The sequence below is a fragment of the Schistocerca serialis genome, chromosome 2 (genome assembly GCF_023864345.2).
Source record: "Schistocerca serialis cubense isolate TAMUIC-IGC-003099 chromosome 2, iqSchSeri2.2, whole genome shotgun sequence".
Lineage (NCBI taxonomy): Eukaryota > Metazoa > Arthropoda > Insecta > Orthoptera > Acrididae > Schistocerca > Schistocerca serialis.
The window spans coordinates 454,836,762-454,858,717 of NC_064639.1; the positions used below are offsets into that span (position 1 = coordinate 454,836,762).

The window sequence follows — 21,956 nt, forward strand, 5'->3', positions numbered from 1 at the left end:
CGTAGCCTAGAATTCTGCAGAGGGCGTGTTAGGACCATGTTTTAGGAACCTGAGAAAGGATTGTGAAGCATGCTGGATGTGATGAATTCTTGAAAGGCTTGTAAGGGATGATTTTGATGTAGTGGTGTGGATCAAGTTGGGATCATAGTCGAACTATTCAAGGGAGGGTTCAATGTCAGATTTGATGTTGGAAAGGTTTTGGGATTGGATTGCAAAGTGGTATTTCCAGGTGACTTTACATGTGAAGGATAGTACACCCGTCACCAAAGCAGCATGATTAAATGCAGCCTTCAGCCGTTGGTTTGGTTTAGAGACAATGATGACATCTTTACCTTATGGACTCATGGTGAGGCTGACCTTTTAAAATTCCTGAAATCTCTAAATACAGTCTTCCAATTAAATTTCACATGGTCCTATTCCGAATCCCACACCAGTTTCCTTGAAGGTGATCTCATACTAACCAACGGCCAGCAACACATTTCTGTTCATATTAAACCTTCTAACAAACAATAATACTTACATTTTGACAGTTCCCACTCTTTCCATATCAAATGTTCCCTCCCATACAGCCTTGGCATCCAAGACAAACGTGTTTGTTCGGATGCAGACTCTTTACACCAATATACCACCATTCTAACCTCAGCCTTCACTGGACGTAATTCACCCCACCAGCCTAGTTCAAATGCAGATTTCCCGGGCAATCGCATCCAATAGTCGTACTGTTGATTCCCCCAAAAAACAACTTCGGAGCACATCATTCGTCATTCAGTATTATACTGTTCTTGAAAGTATTAATCAGATACTTTGACAAGGGTATGGCTTCCTAAAATCATGTCCTGAAATGAGATCTAGCCTGTCTGAGATTTTGCCCACCACACCTAGAATAGCTTTTCATTGCCCTCCCAATCTCCACAATATCCTTATCAGACCCTATGCTCCTTCTGCACCTATTTCCCTACCATATGGCTCCTACTCCTCTGATCAGCTCCGCTGTAAGACTCGCCCTATGCACCCTCGTACCACCGCCTATACCATCCCTATATCTGGCAAAACATATATTATCAGAGGGACAGTCACCTGCGAGACTGCACGTTATAAGCCAGCTATTATGCAAACACTTTTCGGTCTTTTACATCAGCATAACTACCACCAAGTTATCAGTTAGAATGAACGGGCATGGGCAGAGGGTGTATACTGGCAACACACAATATACTGTTGCACAGTATGCTCTACAACATGAATTTTTCACCACATGCATCACCTGCATTCTCCCCGCAGACACCGCCGCAGTTTTGCAGATTGACTGAGGCGAGGAGTTGCGTTGGATGAAGTGGGTGAGACAAGAATGGCAGTGGTGAGCGGGAGGAAGGGTTGGAGTAGGGTGACTGACAGTTCTGGCAGCTGGGAGGGAAGCATCAGGTGCCTGGGACAAGAATACAACATGGACACTGACACTGGTGAGTTTGTGCAGTGCACAATGATGATGTATGACGTTAACATGGATGAGTGAATCTGAAAGGGAGTGATAGAATGTAGGAAAAGAAGACTGAGAGGAAGAGAGTGTGAGTGCAATATGAATAAAGTTTACAGTCTTGGTGCAGAGCAGCATCTGAAATTGACGTCAAATCCCATACACAGAGCTCAGAAGGACTGATGTGTGTGGGGGGTGGGGGAGGGGTGTGTGGAAGATAGCGTGGGTTGCAAAGAAACCACTGAAATGGAGCATGCTGTGCTCAGTAGCATGTTCTGTCATTGGATAGTCAGTTCTGTTCTTGGCAAGTTCTTCAGTGGCCATTCAGTTGTGTAGACAGCTGGTTGGTGATCATGCCCATATAAAATGCAGTGTAGAAATGGCAGCAGAGCTGGTATGAAAGATGAAAGCTTTAACAGTGGCACTGCCTCTGATGGTTTAGGATAGGTCGGTGCTGGGTTAGAGTTGGATGTGCTGGGTGCATCTATAAAATACGTCTTGCACCTGGATATTCCACAGGGATGTGACCTATGTGGCAAGGGGTTAGAAGTGGATGTGTCTTAAGGATGGGCAAGAATATTGCATAGACTGGGCAGGCAGTGGAATACCATTTCAGGAGGGTTGGGAAGGATTTTGGGTATTATGTTCCTGACTTCTGAGCACAACGATAAACAGTAAAAGCCCTGGCAAAGGATATGATGCAGTTGTTTCAGTCCGGGGTGATAGTGGGTAGTGAGGAGGGTGTTCATTTCCAGCTAGTTATTGGGGTGGTGAGAGGATAAGGTGTGTGTGAAAATGTAGTGCCAATGCTAAAAATCACTATATGATCTTGTTCATCAATATCCTTCCCCCGAGAGCCTAAATCACAAGGGATGTTGGTGAACTCTGCACTTAGCTTAAAAATACTAGTTTCTTGGTATACACTACACAGGGAGTTCTAAACTAGTTCAGACATTTCCTTTTCATGACTACTCCTAAACAGAAGGTCTTTTTAATGCTCTGAACTCTACTAACCTTATGTTGCACTATTTTCCCTGTCTTGTCAAAGTATTCCTGAACTCCTTGGGTTGTCTGCACACTTTTGTCTCCTGTCTCGATAGCAATGAACATGTTGGATACGTCTACACCAAGCCTAGCAGACTTGCCTGACCTTACTGCTGACAACTGGACCTCTCAACTGTTCTAACTCTGCTTGTGCTACTGTCAGATTAACTACTCTTTGTCCATAATCATGGAGCAACAGCCACAATTATTACAGTGCCAAAGGGTAGCCACAAGTCTTCCCAAGCTGGTTACTTCAAAGCACCAAACACAAAATGTCTACGCAGTCTTCACAATATCACTACACAAATATAATGAGAACAAAATTTTCTAAAAATATAGTAGTGCAATTTGTTTACCTTATAATTTGATGAAAATGTTCAGAGAAGGGAGTATGTAGATATATAAAGAAAGCTTTCCAAAAAAGGCTGTAGCATATAATTCTGCATGTTTGATAAATGCACTACAGAGTAAGTTTATATAAGCAAATCTGTCAAATGCTGTAACAATATTATTGAAAAAAAATTAAAAAATAGAACTAAAGAAAGGTGGCAGCCTGTCTCCAATTCTTTTCAATATACACACACACTATTATCATCAAAAAACAGGAAACACAGACCGCCAGGAATATATCTAGGAAATGAAGGTATTTGAATACACTGTTATCAAGTTGTAATACAAGAAACAATGGATAATATGCAAAGATCTACTCACTGACTACAGAGGCTAAAATTGGAGCTAGACCTGAATTTATCACGACAAAAGAAAAATATCACAGCTATCAAGAGAAACAAACATTAGAAGATGATGATCTTACTCAAAAATCGAACTTCATTCCAAGTCAAATATGGTAAAGAAATGTTCTTCGTGGAATATAAATAATGAAAGGAGTATAGGCAAATCATTCACAAAAAAGAAGGGACATATTTCTAAGCTTTCAGACAATGTCCTCCCCCAGAGCTAAATAGAACGGAATAAACACACACACACACACACACATATTTTCATACATGCACATAGACCTTCACCACTACACTGTACATTCACTGCAGCCTGACTAGAGTGAGGGATTATTGTATCAGGGAAGTGGGTAACAGGAAAAGGAGTGAGAGACAGGAGTAAATGGACAAACTCTTTATCTTCTTTGGCAACTAGTTCAATAGTGACCATTTATATTTAATCATCCATTTTGTATATAACTGTGAAATGCTATCATGGGCTTTAAACAGTCGAAATGGAAAAGTAGGAATGTTGTACCATACGACAACCATGTATTCAAATTGTGGATAAAAACTACATCAGGAATTATTGAAAATGAAAATTCATAATGTTTCTTATGAAAACACACACATTCTCTCTCTCTCTCTCTCTCTCTCTACCTCTCTCTCTCTCTCTCTCTCTCTCTCTCTCTCTCTCTCTCTCTCTCTCTCACATGAACTGAGAAATTGCATACTAAAGTTGTTGTAAGCTTTGTACCAGAAATGGAGACAACTACAAGTATATATACTGGAAGATCTTCAGAGCTTCATAAGTGAAAAGAAACAACTTTTTTTTCTTTCCCCCAAAACCTTGGTGACATAGCTCACATCAGTGCTTTGAAGATCTGTAGCACTGTGAAAGACAGCCAGTTTTGGATCAGTTAGCAGCTGAAACAAAAACCAAGGTTCATGCATGGACTCAGTTGTCAGTTATTTGAGAAAGTGAGCTTCTGAGCAAGCAGAGACAACTGTGAACAGATGAGAAATGAAGATTAGTATTTAAATCAAGTTGACAATGAAGTCATCAGAGACGGAGTACATCATCAGAATTGAAGGATGAGAACAGAAAGCAGCCATCCCTTTATCAATAGAACCATTCCAATACTGCACTTTAATCAGCTGAAAGTTATAAATGATTGGTCTGAAAGCACTATCAAGCTCATGGAGCACTACAATAAATAATATACAAAAACTACAAGCAGTACGAGCTTTAAGTTGTCTCTTGAGTATCTCCATAAGGCTACAGAGCATAGAGACTTTTCAAATAATAAGAATTTCTTTTTTAAATGTGATTTTTCCTCGTATTTGCCTCACAAATTTGGTACATAAAAGGTTTAACAGTTACATTATTGAAGCTGATGTAGTAATGTTAATAATTATGTTGGACGGAATTAAGTCATTGGCTAATCAGCTACCTCTAACAAATATTTTTTGACATAAAATGAAACTACAATTTTATGTGATTTTACTTTTTTTCAAAGTGTAGGATCTGATTCACACCCCTTCCCCATTTTCTACATGGCCCAAATTTGTCACAACTTTCCCCCCCTCCTCCCCCCCCCCCCCTTCCAACTTGAGAAGTACAAGCCTATATGTATTATGTTTTATTTTTGGAAGAAAAACGTTTTAATACAACGTTTTACAAAACGATTTAAGGTTATTCTAAGAGTCAGTAGTTAAAAAAATAATTTTTACGTATGCTATACAATTAAGGGAAAGTTACAAATTGCCAGTCATGGAGACAAAGAAACAGAAGTCAATATTTTGAGAATAGTCTGCAATTTGTCAAGAATGGGTGAAAGCAGTGAAGAAAGGGACAGGCAACTCAGTACTGAACTAAGAGCAGTGGAACTGAAACAATGAGAGACTGACTGTAAGAGTTTGAACAGAAACCAGACTGAACAAAGTGAATGGTGAATGACTGTTCCTTAGGACCTGGTCCTTTGTGAACAACCCACTTTTACACCAAATAAAACTGCAACTGGTGAGATTCTTGATACAAATGGCCACAGCACACACAAAGACAACAAAGTACAAGTTGCCACTTGTAACACTGCAGTGGCAGCCTAGTGGAAGACCAACTGGAAGGTCTAGAAAGAGATGGATTGAAGTTAAAACTTGCAATGTGCCTAATCCACAAAGGAAGCACTAAAAGAAATAGTCGCTGCAAATGCTTTTAAACATACAATACACGATAAGTAACATGTTCATCGTATCATAAAACTAATCTAAAATGTATCATTGCTATGATAGTTCTCACATAATCAGTTAATAATTACATATCTTCAAAACAAAACTTGAGCAACAAAATTTTCTTACAGTATTTTCCTGACCTTGAGGTCTTTCTTGAACAACTCCAGTAGCAGACAAGACGGACTCATATGGGGTATTTTTTATAACATCAGTGAGATCTCTTCTCTGCAACAGAAATAAATTGTCATTTAGATTCTTCAGTAGAACCTTTCCACAAAAAGAAAATAATTGAAACTTACCTCTTTTGGTATAACTAGCTGAGTTGAGCCATAGGAGTCTCTTAATGTAATAAACTTCCCCATTCGTTGAAACTCAAGCCAGCCAAATAATTTCACCACACTTCCCAAATGCTTCTCAGTGAGGTCTCCACAAGAATGTGTTCGTTTTGTAAACTTGTTCACATTTCCTAGATTTAACACAAATTTGTATAAAATAACTATTACAATGAAAGATTCAAGTAAGAAATTAACTCAACGAAGGAGTTCTAAGCACACTACCATCAAGAAGCACAGCTGCATCAACTTTCCTCTCACAATAATCCCCCTGTGATCACTGCGGAGTATTTCTTGAAATAATTAATTTTTTCAATACTTTTATTCAATCTCGACTCAAATAGTGAAGAATCAGTTCGTTCTGTGTGTAAGATGATTCTCAATCAAGATTTCATCTCTAAGCTGACTAATGCCGTACTTCATATGAATATTCATTCTTGTATGTTCATAAAAGTAACCACTAATCTTGTCTCTGTGAACTACAGTTATCACACTGGGGGATCAAAAAGTTTCCATTTGAGGGCTGCACAGTCCATAATTGGTATGACAACCAGGCTAAATTGCCATGGGCTTTGAGGCAATCATCCCACTAATACACCAGACTGAAAATGGCAGTTTGGTAAAACACCATCCTGTACTGCGTGAAGAAGTCCATAGCAGCCTTCTGCGCATCCTTGTCCGACAGGAATCGATGGCCCTTCAAGTCATTTCTTAAGGGACTGAAGGCATGATAATCACATAGAGAGAGATCAGGACTAAGGGTGGATGCTCAAGTATCTCCCAATTGTCTGTAACAGGTGATGCTGGCCTCCCAGAAAAACTGGCACATTGTGTCTAACTGCAACCCTCATGGAACCATTCCATAATAGTTATTTTCAACAGACATTTTGCTCCATATACAATCTACCATTGTTTGTCCTTCAGCAGCCAAGAAAAGAATAACAGCATGTTAGTCCTCTTTGGACACATTTGGTAATAACATCACCATAGTTCAAATCTTTGCATTTACTGCACACACAGCAAAAAGACACAAATACCATATTAATCCCTTGTCTACATGTCAGTGCTTATATACCTGCACTGGATTCATGCTACACTACATTTACGCTGCAGCAATGCCCTAAAATCGAAACTTTTTAATCGACCCTTATACAAAACAGTGTGAGAGCAAAAGCAACTCCAGCATGTGACAATGGCAGACAGCTTTTGTCACTTACTATTTTATGTCTTACTCCAAGCAAACTCTGGCATGAACATAATAAAAAGAATGAGATACAATATGAAACTCTTATCATGAGGATGAAAATGAAAATAGCTGTACACAACATAAATATTAGGACTGTGGTATCATGTAAATATCTCTTCATGACTGATTAGAACATAGCGTCCCAACAAATTATTTTATTATGAGGTAAATCATATGGAGAACTAAAGCTTGACAAATATATGTAAGATAGTTCTGTGAGGCATGGTGAGTGACAGTTTGAAATTCTAAGTAATGTTGTGATAAGTCTCCACTAAAATACATTTGAAAATTATGGAATAGTACAGTGGTGGAGCTCTGATGTCTTAGATAATGGAGTTTTCTTCACTGGTCAAAATACTAGAACGATTACATGTGATATCAACAATTCTGCAAATTATAAACATTTCACTCACAGTGATATATTACATAAGGAAATATACTTTCTTATGTGTCAAACCAGACAGTAAACTAGATTGATCAGTGCCATGAAACATGTAGTTTGTGGAAATCAAGACTTCCTCTGATTAAAAGACAAAAAACTCGGATGGGTGAACATTATAACTACAAGTAACACGAGTCCAAATCAGCATTAAAGAGCCAAAGCCAGTAGAGCACTAACTGACACCCCTATTGTGAGGTTTTCCCCATGACTCTAGGTTTGCACTTATCAAAGATGAAAATATGAGGCCTATAAACAATATATCCTACTAGTTTCCTAAAGTGACTATTGCCTACATTTGATGTCAAAATGCAATAACCACTCGTAGAAGTCAGATGGCAGGACTAGCAGTGGAGGGTAGGTGAAGTGCGTTAGGGAGATGTGGAAAACAGTGTAGTCATGGTCATATTGTGGAAACAGAGAAATATACCTGATGTCCAAAAGGAGCACAATCACTGGCTTTTGGGACAAGGGTGGAAGTATTTCCTAAAATGGCACTGACCAAAGCTGGTGCCGAACCAACTGTCATGGGCCACAGATGACAGGAGTTAACAACCGCTCCGACCAACCAGGCACTACCACTGAATGTTTTTCATCCCTGGAATTTGCACACCAATAGTGCAACTGGAAGTACACTAAGTGGCGACAAGTGGCCTTTTCAGATGAATCAAATTTTATGCTCCATCAGACTGAAAGTAAACACCCTGCTACAATCACTGGAAATGTCCAAGCTAGAGGAGGGAGTATTATGGTCTGGGGAATGTTTTCATGGCATGCTCTGGTTGATATCATCATTCTGGAAGGCACAATATATCAATGCAAGTATGCATCTATCCTTGGGGACCACGTTTGTTTTTCCTCGGTAGAATGTCATCTACCAACAGGACAATGTAATGTGTCACACAGCTAGCAGAGTACATGCACCATTCAAAGAGCACTAGAGTGAGTTTATCATACACCCAAGATTTAAATCCAATTGAGAATCTGTGGGACCACCTTGATTGGACTCTTTGCACCATGCATCGTCAACGAGACACCTAACACAGCTGGCCTTGGCATTGGAGTTGGCATAGCTCCAAATCCCTGTCAATATCTTCCAGCGTCTCGCTGTCTCTCTTCCTGCACCCTCTGCACTGCAAAATGTGGTTATTCAGCCTTTTGACAGATGGTCACATTAATGTGACTGGACCATGTACAACATCAGAACTATACAATTTCTTATCCAAAGAGGATTCAAAAAACTTTAATACTTTATTATTTGTTGTGTAATTTATTGATTACTGATGACAATAGCACAGTTAGTTCATCTGGAACTATTTTAGCTAAAGAAAAGAATTTGCATGGCAACCATGTGAAGATGAAATTTTCAATGAGGATATTATAGTTTGTTTCTAGACTGGTACAGCTCATTTGAAAGCCCTAATTCTGTTCTTTTTAACAAACATTTAAATTTGTTTAAAAACTTTTTATTTCAAAAATTATTTGTATTAAAAAATTCAGTCTTCTGCAATGTTTCAGTCTTAAAATGTAATTATTTCCGCCATTCAATGCCACCATTTCATAGCCTTGACTATTCAGTTCTCAGAAAAACAAATTTCTGCTAAAACAACTTATTATTTTGTTAATTATTCAAATTAAAATCTTGATATTTTTTTAGAAAATTTTGGGAATCTCCTTACAAAATGAACTATTTTCCTACTCAACAGTACTAATAATTTTGGCATTTTTTAATTACATTGCTAATCACTTACATAAACTTATGTCACTGGATACTGTTTCTTTGTTCCTTTTAATTTTCCTGATTTATCTTCATACTAGCTGATCAGCTGGCATTATCTGAGTATAAATTTTTCCCAATCTTCCATTGGGCCATCTCTTCCTCCTGCCCCCTCTATGCCCCCCTCCATCTGTTCATCTACACCTGCCTCTTCCCCCGTCTCTGTGACCACCTTGTCCTGTCTTCCTCTCCATCTTTTCCTTCAGTTCTCACTGTCCATCTCTTCCTCTCCCTCTCTTTGTCCATCTCCTCTTCCCCTTCTTCCTTTTCCACCTGCCCACTTTCTCTGCCCATCTCATCCTTTCCCTCTCCCTGTCCATCACCTCCTCAGAATTGATGTCCATCTCCCTAACCCCCTTTCTCTGTTCACCTCATCCCCCCTCCCCGTCTCTAGCCACTCCCCCTGCCGCATCTCACCTACCCAGCTTATTCTCTATCCATCTCAATCTTCCCCCAGCCTTGTTAATCTGCAGGTGTAGCCTCAGCAAAACAGGCTGATGAAGCAAGCTCATACTACTTCTAGGTAACACACCTGTCATGCAGGGCAGCTTACATGCCGGGGATTGGAAAAACTTTCATTCCCTGATATGCAGGCTGCCCTGTAAAACAGGTTGATAAGGCAGGCTGATACTACTACAACGCCTGTTGGTGGCTGAAACATGTTTCTTGCCCCTGGAGTGTAGGTTGACCTGCAATGTGGCTGGTCAAGGCTGGCCAATACTACTCCCATACAATACGCCTGTCGTGCAGGACAGCTTCACGACAAGGAATGCGCAGCACATATTTGATCATATCTCCACTCCTATGAGTGCTAGAAGATTCTACCCATGCAGTACTGATTCTCTTGAAATTTGCTCTTCATATACCAAATTTGGCTGAAATTGACCAAGGGGTTTGTGTTTGCATAATTGCAGTTCCAGTAGAAAGAGAACCACTGCTTAGAATGATGTCAAGTTCAAACAGCATATTATTGATGCAAGGGGAAGCGTCATGGGATGGAAAAAAACTTTTACCAAGAGATGGTGCTGTAAGCATATTAATATAAATGGGACTGGCTACAAATGCGAGATCAATCATAGTACAACAGCTATGGTTTGAGTTGCACATTACATCATCTGTATTGTTCAAAGTGCATGACTGCACAAGTTCAGCAGAAAACAGGAGTGGCAAAGTTTGTTAGGTAAGTCCATCCACCAAAGCATGATCATACATTATAGTATGGAAAAATCAGTTTTTAATTGTCCTGAGGTCAAAAATTACATAAAAAGCAAAATTACTTTGATTTTTAATTGTTTTGCGACCAAAAATGCTTAAAAATCAAAATTACAACTGTTTCTAATTGAGTTGAGACAGGTGCAAGACATATTCAATATGCTGTCCACCACTTCCTGTCACAAGCTGAAGCAGAGAAACAGCACGTTGCACAACAGATCAGAATGTCTCGGGGTCACGTTCAGAATGTGTTGCGCAACGCTCAATTTCAATTCAATTACGTTTGTTAATTGGAGCACTGAACTCATCTTTCAGATAACCCCACAGCCAGAAGTCACACAGATTAAGATCTGGATGGTTAAGCTGTAAGGAAATGGCAGCTGATAATTCTAGCATTTTCAAAATGCCTCTGCAGCAGCTGCTTCATTGGCTCTTCAATGTGCAGACAAGTACTATCTTGCATAAAAATGATCCTTCCCACACATTCACACTGTTGAAGGGATGGAATGACATTGATGGGCAAAAGACACTCACAGCATTTACCAGTGACGGTACAGGTAACAGAACACACAGGACTCATCTCCTCGAAAAATACAGCATTCCCATAAACAATGCCATCAAACTGCACCACAGAGTCACGTTTGCACAATGAAATGGTACTGGTCGCTGTGCATGTAGATTTTACCATTGCCCATTTTCTGCAATTCTGTGTACTGATATGTCCTTGAAGATGGGAATGGGCTTCGTTTGTCCACAGAATGTTCCATGGCCATTCACTATCCACTTCCATGCAAGCAAGAAATTCCAGAGTGAATGTTTATATTGCTGGCAGGTCAGCAGGAAGCAACTCCTGAACATGGGTGATTTTGTAATGACAGCAATGTTTCGCAGTATTTTAAACACTATGTTCAAAGATCTGGCCAACAGTCAGGCAATTCCCTGAGCAGGGCATGTTTGCATACCACCACTCCTGCAATGCTGTGGCCACTGCTTGTACTTACAAAGAATCACTCTTTTCGGATTTTGTAATCATTTTCTCCAGAGCCTCATCAGACATCATAATAATGCCTTTTCCATATCCTTGAGTGTCCAGAACTTCTGCTGTGTTACTGGTGCAGAGTAACCATTCTAGTAAAAGAGCCTTGCCGGTAGCACATGACCCTTCATGGAGACAGTCACTGTGGGCGAATCGGACAAAAACTAAGGAACAGCTGTGCGCCATACGTCTGTTGGTGTTACAGCACAATCTATTGGCAAACATTTTTGTGTTTTTTTCCCGTGACGTTTCCCGTGCAGCAGTAATATGCTGTTCAAAGCTGACATCATTCTCAGCGGTGGTTCTTTTTCTACAGCGTTTTGAAACTACCACCTCTATCTGTCCATCTCTTCCTCCCCACACCCTGTGCCCCTTCAACTCCCCCCCCCCCCTTTTCTTTTCCATCTCTTCTGCACCTTCTCTCTGATCATATTTTCACCCCTCCCTCAGTCCATATTCTCCTCCCCCATCTTCCTTTTCCACCTGTCCACTAAACATGTACACCTTCCACTTGTCTCCTGTATCTCCCTCTCTTTCTTCTCTCTCTGTTCATCTCTGCTAAACTCTCTCTCTGTCCACTACTTCTCCACTCTCTGGCCATATCCTCCTCCCCTCTCTCTGTATACCTATTCTGCAGTTCCTTGCCCTTCTCTCTGCACATCTCCTTTCTTTCCCCTCTCTGTCCATCTACTACTCCTCCCCCAACTCTCTCTGTCAATCCTGTTGCCCCCACCCCCTTGTCCAACTACTCCATCACCTCTCTTTACCTATCTTGCCCTGCCCCTCCAATCCCTACCCATATGCTCTTGCACCCTTTTCCCTCAACCTGCTCCTTCCCACCTCCTATCACCTTTTCCTTCATCCATCTCCTCCTGCCCCACTCTCCCTATCCATCTCTCCCTATCCATCTCTCCCTTCCCTCTCTGTACGCATCTGCTTCTCGCTGTCCCTTACTTCTGCCCCCTTCCCCTATTGATCTCCACCTCCCCCATCTCACCACCCATCTCCTCCTCTTCCCTCTCCGCCCCCCCCCTCCTCGCCCCTCTCTGTTCATCCTCTCCTGCTCCCCCTCTGTTCAACCACTCCTGTTCTGTGTCCATCCCTTCCTGTGCCCTCCCTCCCTATCCATCCATCCCATCCTGCCCCCCTCTATCCATCCCCTCCTACATCCATCTTGACCCTCTTTCATCCATGCCTGTCTGCACCTGCAGCCTGTATACAACAGATCAATGAAGCAGTCTAATATTACTTCACCACAATACGACTTATGTAAGGCCGCCTACAGGTAAGGCACTGGAATTTTGTTTCTTTCCCCTAACATGTAGGCTGGCCAGCAAACCAGGACAATACGACATGCTGATACTATTCCCACACAACATGCCTGTCATGCAAGGTGACCTAACCAACAGGAGTTGAACATACAATGTATTTGCCATATCTCCATTCCTATTGGAGCTAGTACATGGTAAACTCCACAGTGCTGATAATTGTGAAGTATGCACTTCATGTGCCAAATTTATTTGAAATCAATCCAAGGCTTTGAAGGGAGATCAAGCACATACATATGTACAGTCTGTAAGTATGCCACTTATATTTAACACAAATCTCTATTCCATTCCTCTGCATCCACCGCTACTTCCCCATCTCTCCACCTTATCCTCCCACCTCTGTCTCTCCTCCTCCTCTTTTTGTCCATTTCCTACTCCCATTGTCCCTGACAATGTTCACCTCCTCCTCCTCTCTCTTTCCATCTCCCCCTTCCTCTCTTCCTTATCCACATGCCCACTGTCATAATGGAGGTACTGTTGCTTGTTGGTGGGTTTGATGTGGACAGATGTGTGAAGCTGGCCATTGGACCTACCAACAAGCAACAGTACCTCCATTATGACAGCTGCCACCCATTCCATATCAAACGGTCCCTTCCCTACAGCTTAGGTCTTCGTGGCAAACGAATCTGCTCCAGTCCGGAATCGCTGAACCATTACACCAACAACCTAAAAAGAGCTTTCGCATCCTGCGACTACCCTCCCAAACCGGCAACTACCAGAGCCACTTCCTCATCCCCTCAAACCCAGAACCTCCCACAGAAGAACCACAAAAGTGCCCCACTTGTGACAGGATACTTTCCAGGACTGGATCAGACTCTGAATGTGGCTCTCCAGCAGGGATTCGACTTCCTCAAATCCTGCCCTGCAATGAGATCCATCCTTCATGAAATCCTCCCCTCTCCACCAAGAGTGTCTTTCCACCGTTCACCTATCCTTCGTAACCTCTTGATCATCCCTATGAAATCCCCAAACCACCTTCCCTACCCTCTGGCTCCTACCCTTGTAACTGCCCCCGGTGAAAAACCTGTCCCATGCACCCTCCCACCACCACCTACTCCAGTCCTGTAACCCGGAAGGTGTACACGATCAAAGGCAGAGCCACGTGTGAAAGCACCCACGTGATTTACCAACTGACCTGCCTACACTGTGATGCATTCTATGTGGGAATGACCAGCAACAAACTGTCCATTCGCATGAATGGACACAGGCAGACAGTGTTTGTTGGTAATGAGGATCACCCTGTGGCTAAACATGCCTTGGTGCACAGCCAGCACATCTTGGCACAGTGTTGCACCGTCCCGGTTATCTGGATACGTCCCACCAACACCAACCTATCCGAACTCCGGAGATGGGAACTTGCCCTTCAGTATATCCTCTCTTCTCGTTATCCGCCAGGCCTCAATCTCCGCTAATTTCAAGTTGCCGCCACTCATACCTCACCTGTCTTTCAACAACTTCTTTGCCTCTACACTTCCGCCTCAAAATGGTCTTTAAATATATCTGCTTGTGTCTGTATGTGTGGAGGGATATGTGTGTGTGTGCGCGAGTGCATACCCGTCCTTTTTTCCCCCCTAAGGTAAGTCTTTCCGCTCCCGGGATTGGAATGACTCCTTATCCTCTCCCTTAAAACCCACATCCTTTCGTCTTTCCCTCTCCTTCCTTCTTTCCTGATGAGGCAACAGTTTGTTGCGAAAGCTTGAATTTTGTGTGTATGTTTGTGTTTGTTTGTGTGTCTGTCGACCTGCCAGCACTCTCATTTGGTAAGTCACATCATCTTTGTTTTTTTATATATATATATATATATATATATATATATATATGTGTGTGTGTGTGTGTGTGTGTGTGGGGGGGGTCTTGTTCATTATAAACATGGCTCTGTCAATAAACGTTTGTTGCTAAGAATTATAGAGTGTCAAAAATCCATATGCTATCAAGGCTGATTTACTAGCCTTTTGCTTTGGCTGCTCTTGTATACACGTTTGACACACATATTGCACACGCCTCCCCCCCCCCCCCCCACCCCCCCCCCCTCTCTCTCTCTCTCTCTCTCTCTCTCTCTCTCTCTCTCTCTCTCTCTATGTCCACCACTTCCTTCCCTGTCTTCCAGTGCAGGAGATGTGGAGTGTTTACTCCAATCAGCAACTGCAAATGAAATAATGTAAACTGTCTTTGCACTATCATATCAAAATATTGTCATTCCCGTGCAATCAAGATTGCAGTGTTGGAATTAATAACTATTCACAGAGAGAATATCATATGGAAGAGAACATCTGTAGGTACACTTTGGCTGATATGAACCTAAAGAGTTGGAGTGGACTGCTTCTACATGTGTCACTCATAATGACTATGTTGCTAGAGCTGTGTTGATAGGCAGTGGTTTGTGTGTGTTGTCACCTGTGATGTGTATGATGTGCACAGCTATGAGGAATGAAAATTTGTGCTGGTACAGGAATGATATGGAACACATAAGCAAAAGTTATCCATCCGTCATTACTTTAGACAAGCTGGTGTAAGATGCATACCAACAAATGCAATTTGCAACACACTGCTGATTCATGCCTGCCTCACAATATCAGATGAGCCAAATTTGTGAATGCCTCTATGGAAATGCCACAGAGTTGCTGGTACTATGTTGACAGCTGCCATTTTGATTTAGTAGCTAATAGTGCTCTGCAGGTGAAAGCTGCCTGAAACATTCCCCATTATGAGGACTTTCCTTATACTATATTGACTATTGGGGTATCTTGTCACAATGGTATTGTATCCATGTTCCATTTAGGTTGTGTACCACGTTTCTCCTCCTCCTCTTCCACTGGCCCCTCCCTGTCTCCCTCCATTGCCCCTTCCACTGTCTCGCTAAGTTGACCTCCCCACCTCTCTGTGTCCATCTTCCCTATCTATGTTCATCTCCCATCTCCTTTACTATGATGCTCTCATCCTCAATCCTCTCTTGGTCCCTCTGATCTTCACTCCTCTCTTGATCAATCTCATCCTCAACCCTGTCTCTCTCCACCTCATCCTCAACCTCTCTATGTCCTCCTCCTCCCCCCTATCTCTCTCTAATCATTCTCTCACCCTCCTCTACTCTATTTGCCCATCACCTCCCCCCCGACCCCCACTCTATCTGCCAATCTCTTCTCTTCCCACTCTCTCTCTCTGTCCATCTTTCCATCCACTGTCTCTCTGTCTATATCTATCCTATCTCGGTCCATATCATCATCCCCCTCCTATGGCAACCTCATCCTCACCACTCCATATGATCATCTTATGCTTAACTAGCTCTGTACATCTCCTCCAATCCCCCTCTCTCTCCACCTACCTACCAGCCTAACTACCTCCCTCCTCCTCCAGCCTCTCTCTGTCGACCAATTCCTCATCTTACCTCTGTCTATCGTCTCCTCCTCCCTGTCTTTGCCCATCCTCTCCTCCTCCCTGTCTTTGCCAATCTCCTTCCCCCTCTCTGACGATCCCTTCTCCCCCCCCCCCCCCCCCAAATCTGTTCACCTTCTCCTCTCGCCTGTCTCTGTCCAGCTCTTTCTCTTCCTGCTTCCCCCCTCTATTTGACTACATCCTCCTCCCCCCTCTCTATGTCCACCACCTCTTTCCCTTTCTGTCTCTATTCAGCTCCCCCCCCCCTCTCACTCCACTCCACCACCAACCTCTGTGTCCCCCTCCTCCTACACCCTCTCTCTGACCAGCTCATCCCCCCTCCCTCAGTACAGCTCCTCCTCCCCTTGCAGCATCACTGTTACCTGAACAAATAAGCCTTAGGTAGCTGTGCCTCTGTTAAATATGGCTGAAAATTTGGTGCATGAACGTAAGCTATTTTCAATCATGTAAGCTACACCACATTGGCAGATCAAACACTTATTTGCACTTCAACGTTGAATAACCCATGGTTTATGGTCAGATAGTTTCTCAATACTTTTATTATGCACAGATAATTGGCAATTTCCTATATGTGATTGAGCACAGTAACATAACACTGAAGTTCACTTGTGGCAAACAAATAATTAACACAGAAACAGAATTTCAGAATTTCTCTCTCTCTCTCTCTCTCTCTCTCTCTCTCTCTCTCTCTCTCTCTCTCTCTCTCTCTCTGCCCACAAACACCATTTTTCAGATCTAACCGTGAAATCAGCAATCAGCACAAAAATAATGTTGTGGGATATCATGGAATATTCCCACTTCAGCTCCTATAGTTTCATGAAGTTCCGATAAGTGGCAATGCAATACACAGCTTCCAAAATGGCAACTGAATGAAGGTGTATTCCAAGCAAAGAGCTGTCATTGTGTTTCTTTTCAGGGAGAAGCAGAGTGCAGCAGATACTTGTAGGTGCTTTCAGCATATCTACAGGGACCTGGCAAGGAATAAAAGCAAGGTGAGTGACAAATAGGTGTATGTCATCATTCCAACAAGGTCTCACAAACCTGTCCAATCTCCCACATTGCAACCAGCTGCACACCCCTCGCAAAATTGAAGAAATGACTTCAGGATGTTCACCATCACAAAAATGCACACTAACTTCTCTTTCTCCATGACAATGCAAGTACTTCCAAAAGTCTGCGCACTCAAGAGCAGCTCACAAAACTTGAAGTAGTGGGAAGGATAGTGGGCAGGACATTTCCTGTGTTTGTCCTGCCCACTATCCTTCCCATCCCTCCCACAATGGTATTTCACCATCCACAATATACAATATACTTGTCCATCCCTACACAACCCCTGCTCCCAACCCTTTACCTCATGGCTTATACTCCTATAGTAGACCTAGATGGAAGACCTGTCCCATACATCCTCCCACCACTACGTACTCCAGTCCGATCACAAACATCTCCTATCCCATCAACGGCATGGCTACCTGTGAAAGCAGTCATGTGATCTACAAGCCAAGCTGCAACTGCTGTGCTGCATTCTACTTTAGCATGACAACCAACAAGCTGTCTGTCCGCATGAATGGCCACCAACAAACTGTGGCCAAGAAACAAGTGCAACATCTGGTTGCTGAGTACGCTGCCAAACATGACGTCCTTCATTTCAATGACTGCTTCATAGCCTGTACCATATGGATCCCTCCCACTGACACCAGCTTTTCTGAATTGCACAGGTGGGAACTCTCCCTGCAATATATCCTACATTCCCATAACCCTCCTGGCTTCAACCTTCATTAGTCACTGTCCTCACCCATCCAGCCTCCCTGTTCCCATTCCAGCACCATATAGCCCTCATTCCACCATTGCATCCAATCTTCTCTCCTTTTCCGCTGCCCCCTCTCCTCACCTCTCCCCTGCCCTCCGTCTAATCTCCCGACTGCACATAGCTGCCCTACCCTCTCCACCTCGTCCCTGCACACTCCCTAGCAGCACTGCACTGTCCGCCACCTCTACCCTACCATCCCTCCACCTCCTCGCCCTAGCCTCCTCCTTACTACCACTCAATCGCCACTCCCATCATGCACTGGTGCTGCTGCTCACAGTGTGACTACAGTTGCCTTAGACTGCAGTCATGTGAGTTGCGTTTGCATCAGTTTGTCTCTGTGTGTCTGTCATCTATTTTTGACGAAGGCCTTATGGGCTAAAAGCTTTATTTGGGACAGTCTTTTTGTTATGCCTATCTGCGACTCAGCATCTCCACTATATGGTGAGTGGCAACTTTCCTTTTCATAATATTGTTACATTCCATCCTGGATTTTTCATATTTATATTGCCATTTTTTCACAACACTTGCTGATACACTATATTTGTAATTTTATTGTTTGGACTACAAATGAACAAATCTTGAGGCGATCCAACTCTTGAGCATGCGACATAGAACTTGCTGTCTGAAAAGTATGATTCCTTTAAGTTAATACCACGATCTTGGAACGTTTGGCCTTGTGCTTTGTTGATGGTCGAGCAGTAAGTCAACTTTCAAGGAAAATACAATTAGCTTAAACCAAAGGGCAATCCAGATGATGATAAAGGTATTTGTGGTATAAATACCATCTGCCCTTATTCTTTGCCAGTCATTATACTGGCTTAGATGATGTAATTCTGTAGTTGTTTGATGCAGCCTTGAAGGTTTGTCAATTCAAATCCCACAGTAAAACAGCTAGTGAACCAACTTTCAGTTTGAGGCAGTGTAAAGGCATTAACGAAACATTCAACGAATTTTAAAATTTAGAAGGAAATGTGACAGTTTTATTTTCATCAGCCACGGTATTGACTGACATAAATTTTTGCAGCCCCAGAACCATCTCTTGGACGATCTTGTTTACGTTGCTGACAATTTTGTTTTTTGTTGCTACAATAACTCGCTCCTGTATCCAATCTAAATTGGTATAACTTATGACAATACCCATGTATATTTTGCTTATGAGTTGTTCAGGTGTTTGAAAGATGTTACACAATTCATATGTCAATATGAACAGCCAGAATTTTCATCTATTGGATACATGCCTTCTCTTATTTGAAAAAGGTTTTCCGCAAATTCTTGCACTCTTTCCTCTTGCAAGATTTGTGTTCTAATGTTTGTTGTTAGCATTTGACAAAAACTGCCTGACAATATAAATAATACACCTCCAATTAATTACTGTAATTACTGATAAAAATGTTGCTATAATTTTCAGCCCCATGTACCTTCAAAGGTTTTGCAACTTTCTGGAAAAACCTTATTAGAGAGATACTTTCTATAAAATTCCAAATGCGTCTCTCAGTCCCTCACTGACACATGAAATGCCATGCAAAGCATTTTAAACACTATTCATAAATACAATGAGCGAGACAAGGACACACACACACACACACTCCCTGAGATGTTTGTCACCAAACAGGAGGCATATGCAGCTTACAAACTGATATGAATACAGCAAGTTTTACCCGTCTGTGTCAGCTTTGTGGTGCTACAGTCTGTGGTCTTTCATGTACTTGTTAGACTTCAACGGGACAGTGAGAATGTGTCACACATTTATTAAAAACTGATTTCCACTCCAAAGGCTGGTAATATTTTTGATGTACATTTGTTTTCCTCTGTGATCTTATTTCACGGGAGACACACCTCCTCAGTGTTTACCAGCTATGAAAGGTGAGATAGCCTGCAAAATCTTCATAAACTGAAATAATGTTATATCAAGCCTCCCTTTAATCTTCATCACTTTATAAGGTGATGTGTTGCTCAGAGTGTCCATCTGAGCTGTCAATGTATGTGGCTGCTATGTGGAGGACTCAGTAATCTATTGAGCAACAGAAGATGATTTTATGAAACTATGAGTCAGAATACATGATGTGACACTCAGTTCAACTTTTTTGAACCTAACAGATTACAATGAAATGAATACCCCTAGCTACATACAGGCATTGATATAAGTCAACGGGGACAGTTGAAAATGTGTGCCCCGACTAGGACTCGAATCTGGGATCTCCTGCTTACATGACAGACGCTCTATCCATCTGAGCCACCAAGGTCACAGAGGATAGTGCGACTGCAGGGACTTATCTATGACATGTCTCCCTTGAGACTCACATTCGCAACTTATTGTTTGTGGCAACAATGGAAATCAGATTCATTTGTGTATCAGTTTGAGCCCCTCAGGTGATCAATTTTGGTGAATGCCGAAGTGGACAAGATGATCATGAATACCTCAAAGATATATAGGACAAATCCAAAAGGAACCGGGCATTGATTAGATTATTTGCCATGAAAGATAACATATTTACTTTAAAACAAAAGGAAGCTCTACATATTTTCAGGTACATCTCCCTAGTTGTAACATTCTGTAAATTCCAGATATGTTGTCTTCTTTGTATCTGATTTTTGGATTACTCTGATGTTAGGAATGATAATGACAACACAACCATAAATGTACACCGAAGCGCCAAAGAAACTTGTATAGGTGTGCATATTCAAATATAGAGACATGTAAACAGGCAAAATATGGCACTATATAGGACAACAAAGTGTCTGGTGCAGATGTTAAATCAGTTACTGCTTTTACAATGGCAAGTTATCAAGAATTAAGTGAGTTTGAATGTGGTGTTATTGTCGGCATATGAGTGATGGGAATCAGCTTCTCTTAAGTAGCAATGAAGTGGGTATTTTCCCATACGACCATTTCACAAGTGTACGGTGAATAGTAGGAATCTGATGAATTGTCAAATCTCCGACATTGTTGTGGTGGGAAAAAGATCCTGCTAGAATGGGACCAATGACAACTAAAGAGAATCTTTCAATATGACAGAAGTGCAACCCTTCTGAAAATTGCAGCAGATTTCAATGCTAGGCCATCAACAAGTCAGTGTGGGAACCATTCAGCGGAACATCATCAATGTGGGCTCTCAGAGGCGAAGGCCCACTCATGTACCATTGATGACTACATGTTAACACCAACATTGGTTGTTGATGAATGGAGACATACTACCTTGTCGGATGAGTCTCGTTTCAAATTGTATCACGTGGATGGACATGTACGGGTATGGAGACAACCTTATGAATCCATGGTCCCTGCATGTCAGCAGGGGACTATTCAAGTTGCTGGAGGCTCTGTAGTGGTGTGGGGCATGTGCAGTTGGAGTGATATGGAAGCCTTGATATGTCTAGCTACTATTCTGACAGGTGGCATGTACATAAGCATCCTGTCCGATCACCTGCATCCATTCATGTCCATTGTGCATTCTGACAAACTTCGGCAATTCCAGCAGAACAATGTGACAATCCACACGTCCAGAATTGCTACAGAGTGGCTCCAAGAACACTCTTCCAAGTTTAAATATTTCTGCTGGTCACCAAACTCTGCAGAAATGAACATTATTGAGCATAGTCAGGTGCCTTGCAATGTGCTTTTCAGAAGAGATCTTCAAACCCTCGTACTCTTATAGATTTGTGGACAGCCCTGCAGGATTCGTGGTGTCAATTCCCTAAAGCACTACTTCAGACATTAGTCGAGTCTATGCCCTGTCTTGTTGCGGCACTTCTGCATGCTTGCTGGGGCCCTACATGATATTAGGCAGGTGTACTAGTTTCTTTGGCTCTTCAGTGCATATTTATTGTCACATTTGATAAACAAATGTGATACCCCAACTACAAATCCACCCTCCCCAGCACACACCTATATATTATATATAAATACTGAAACTTAATTCATTAGTTTA

The 21,956-nt window shown here is 42.1% G+C and overlaps 1 protein-coding gene across 4 annotated transcripts in view; it reads right to left on the reverse strand.

Moving 5' to 3' along the window:
• Positions 1-21,956, reverse strand: part of LOC126457341 (aspartate--tRNA ligase, mitochondrial) — a 158,183-nt gene that overhangs the window by 102,128 nt on the left and 34,099 nt on the right. For all 4 annotated transcript variants that reach the window (XM_050093560.1, XM_050093559.1, XM_050093557.1 and 1 more), the window contains 2 exons: positions 5,763-5,929; positions 5,590-5,688 (listed from right to left, as the gene is read on the reverse strand). In XM_050093560.1, the coding sequence (XP_049949517.1) occupies positions 5,590-5,688; positions 5,763-5,825 (162 nt within the window). In that variant the 5' untranslated portion in view covers positions 5,826-5,929. The remainder of the gene's footprint in view (positions 1-5,589; positions 5,689-5,762; positions 5,930-21,956) is intronic.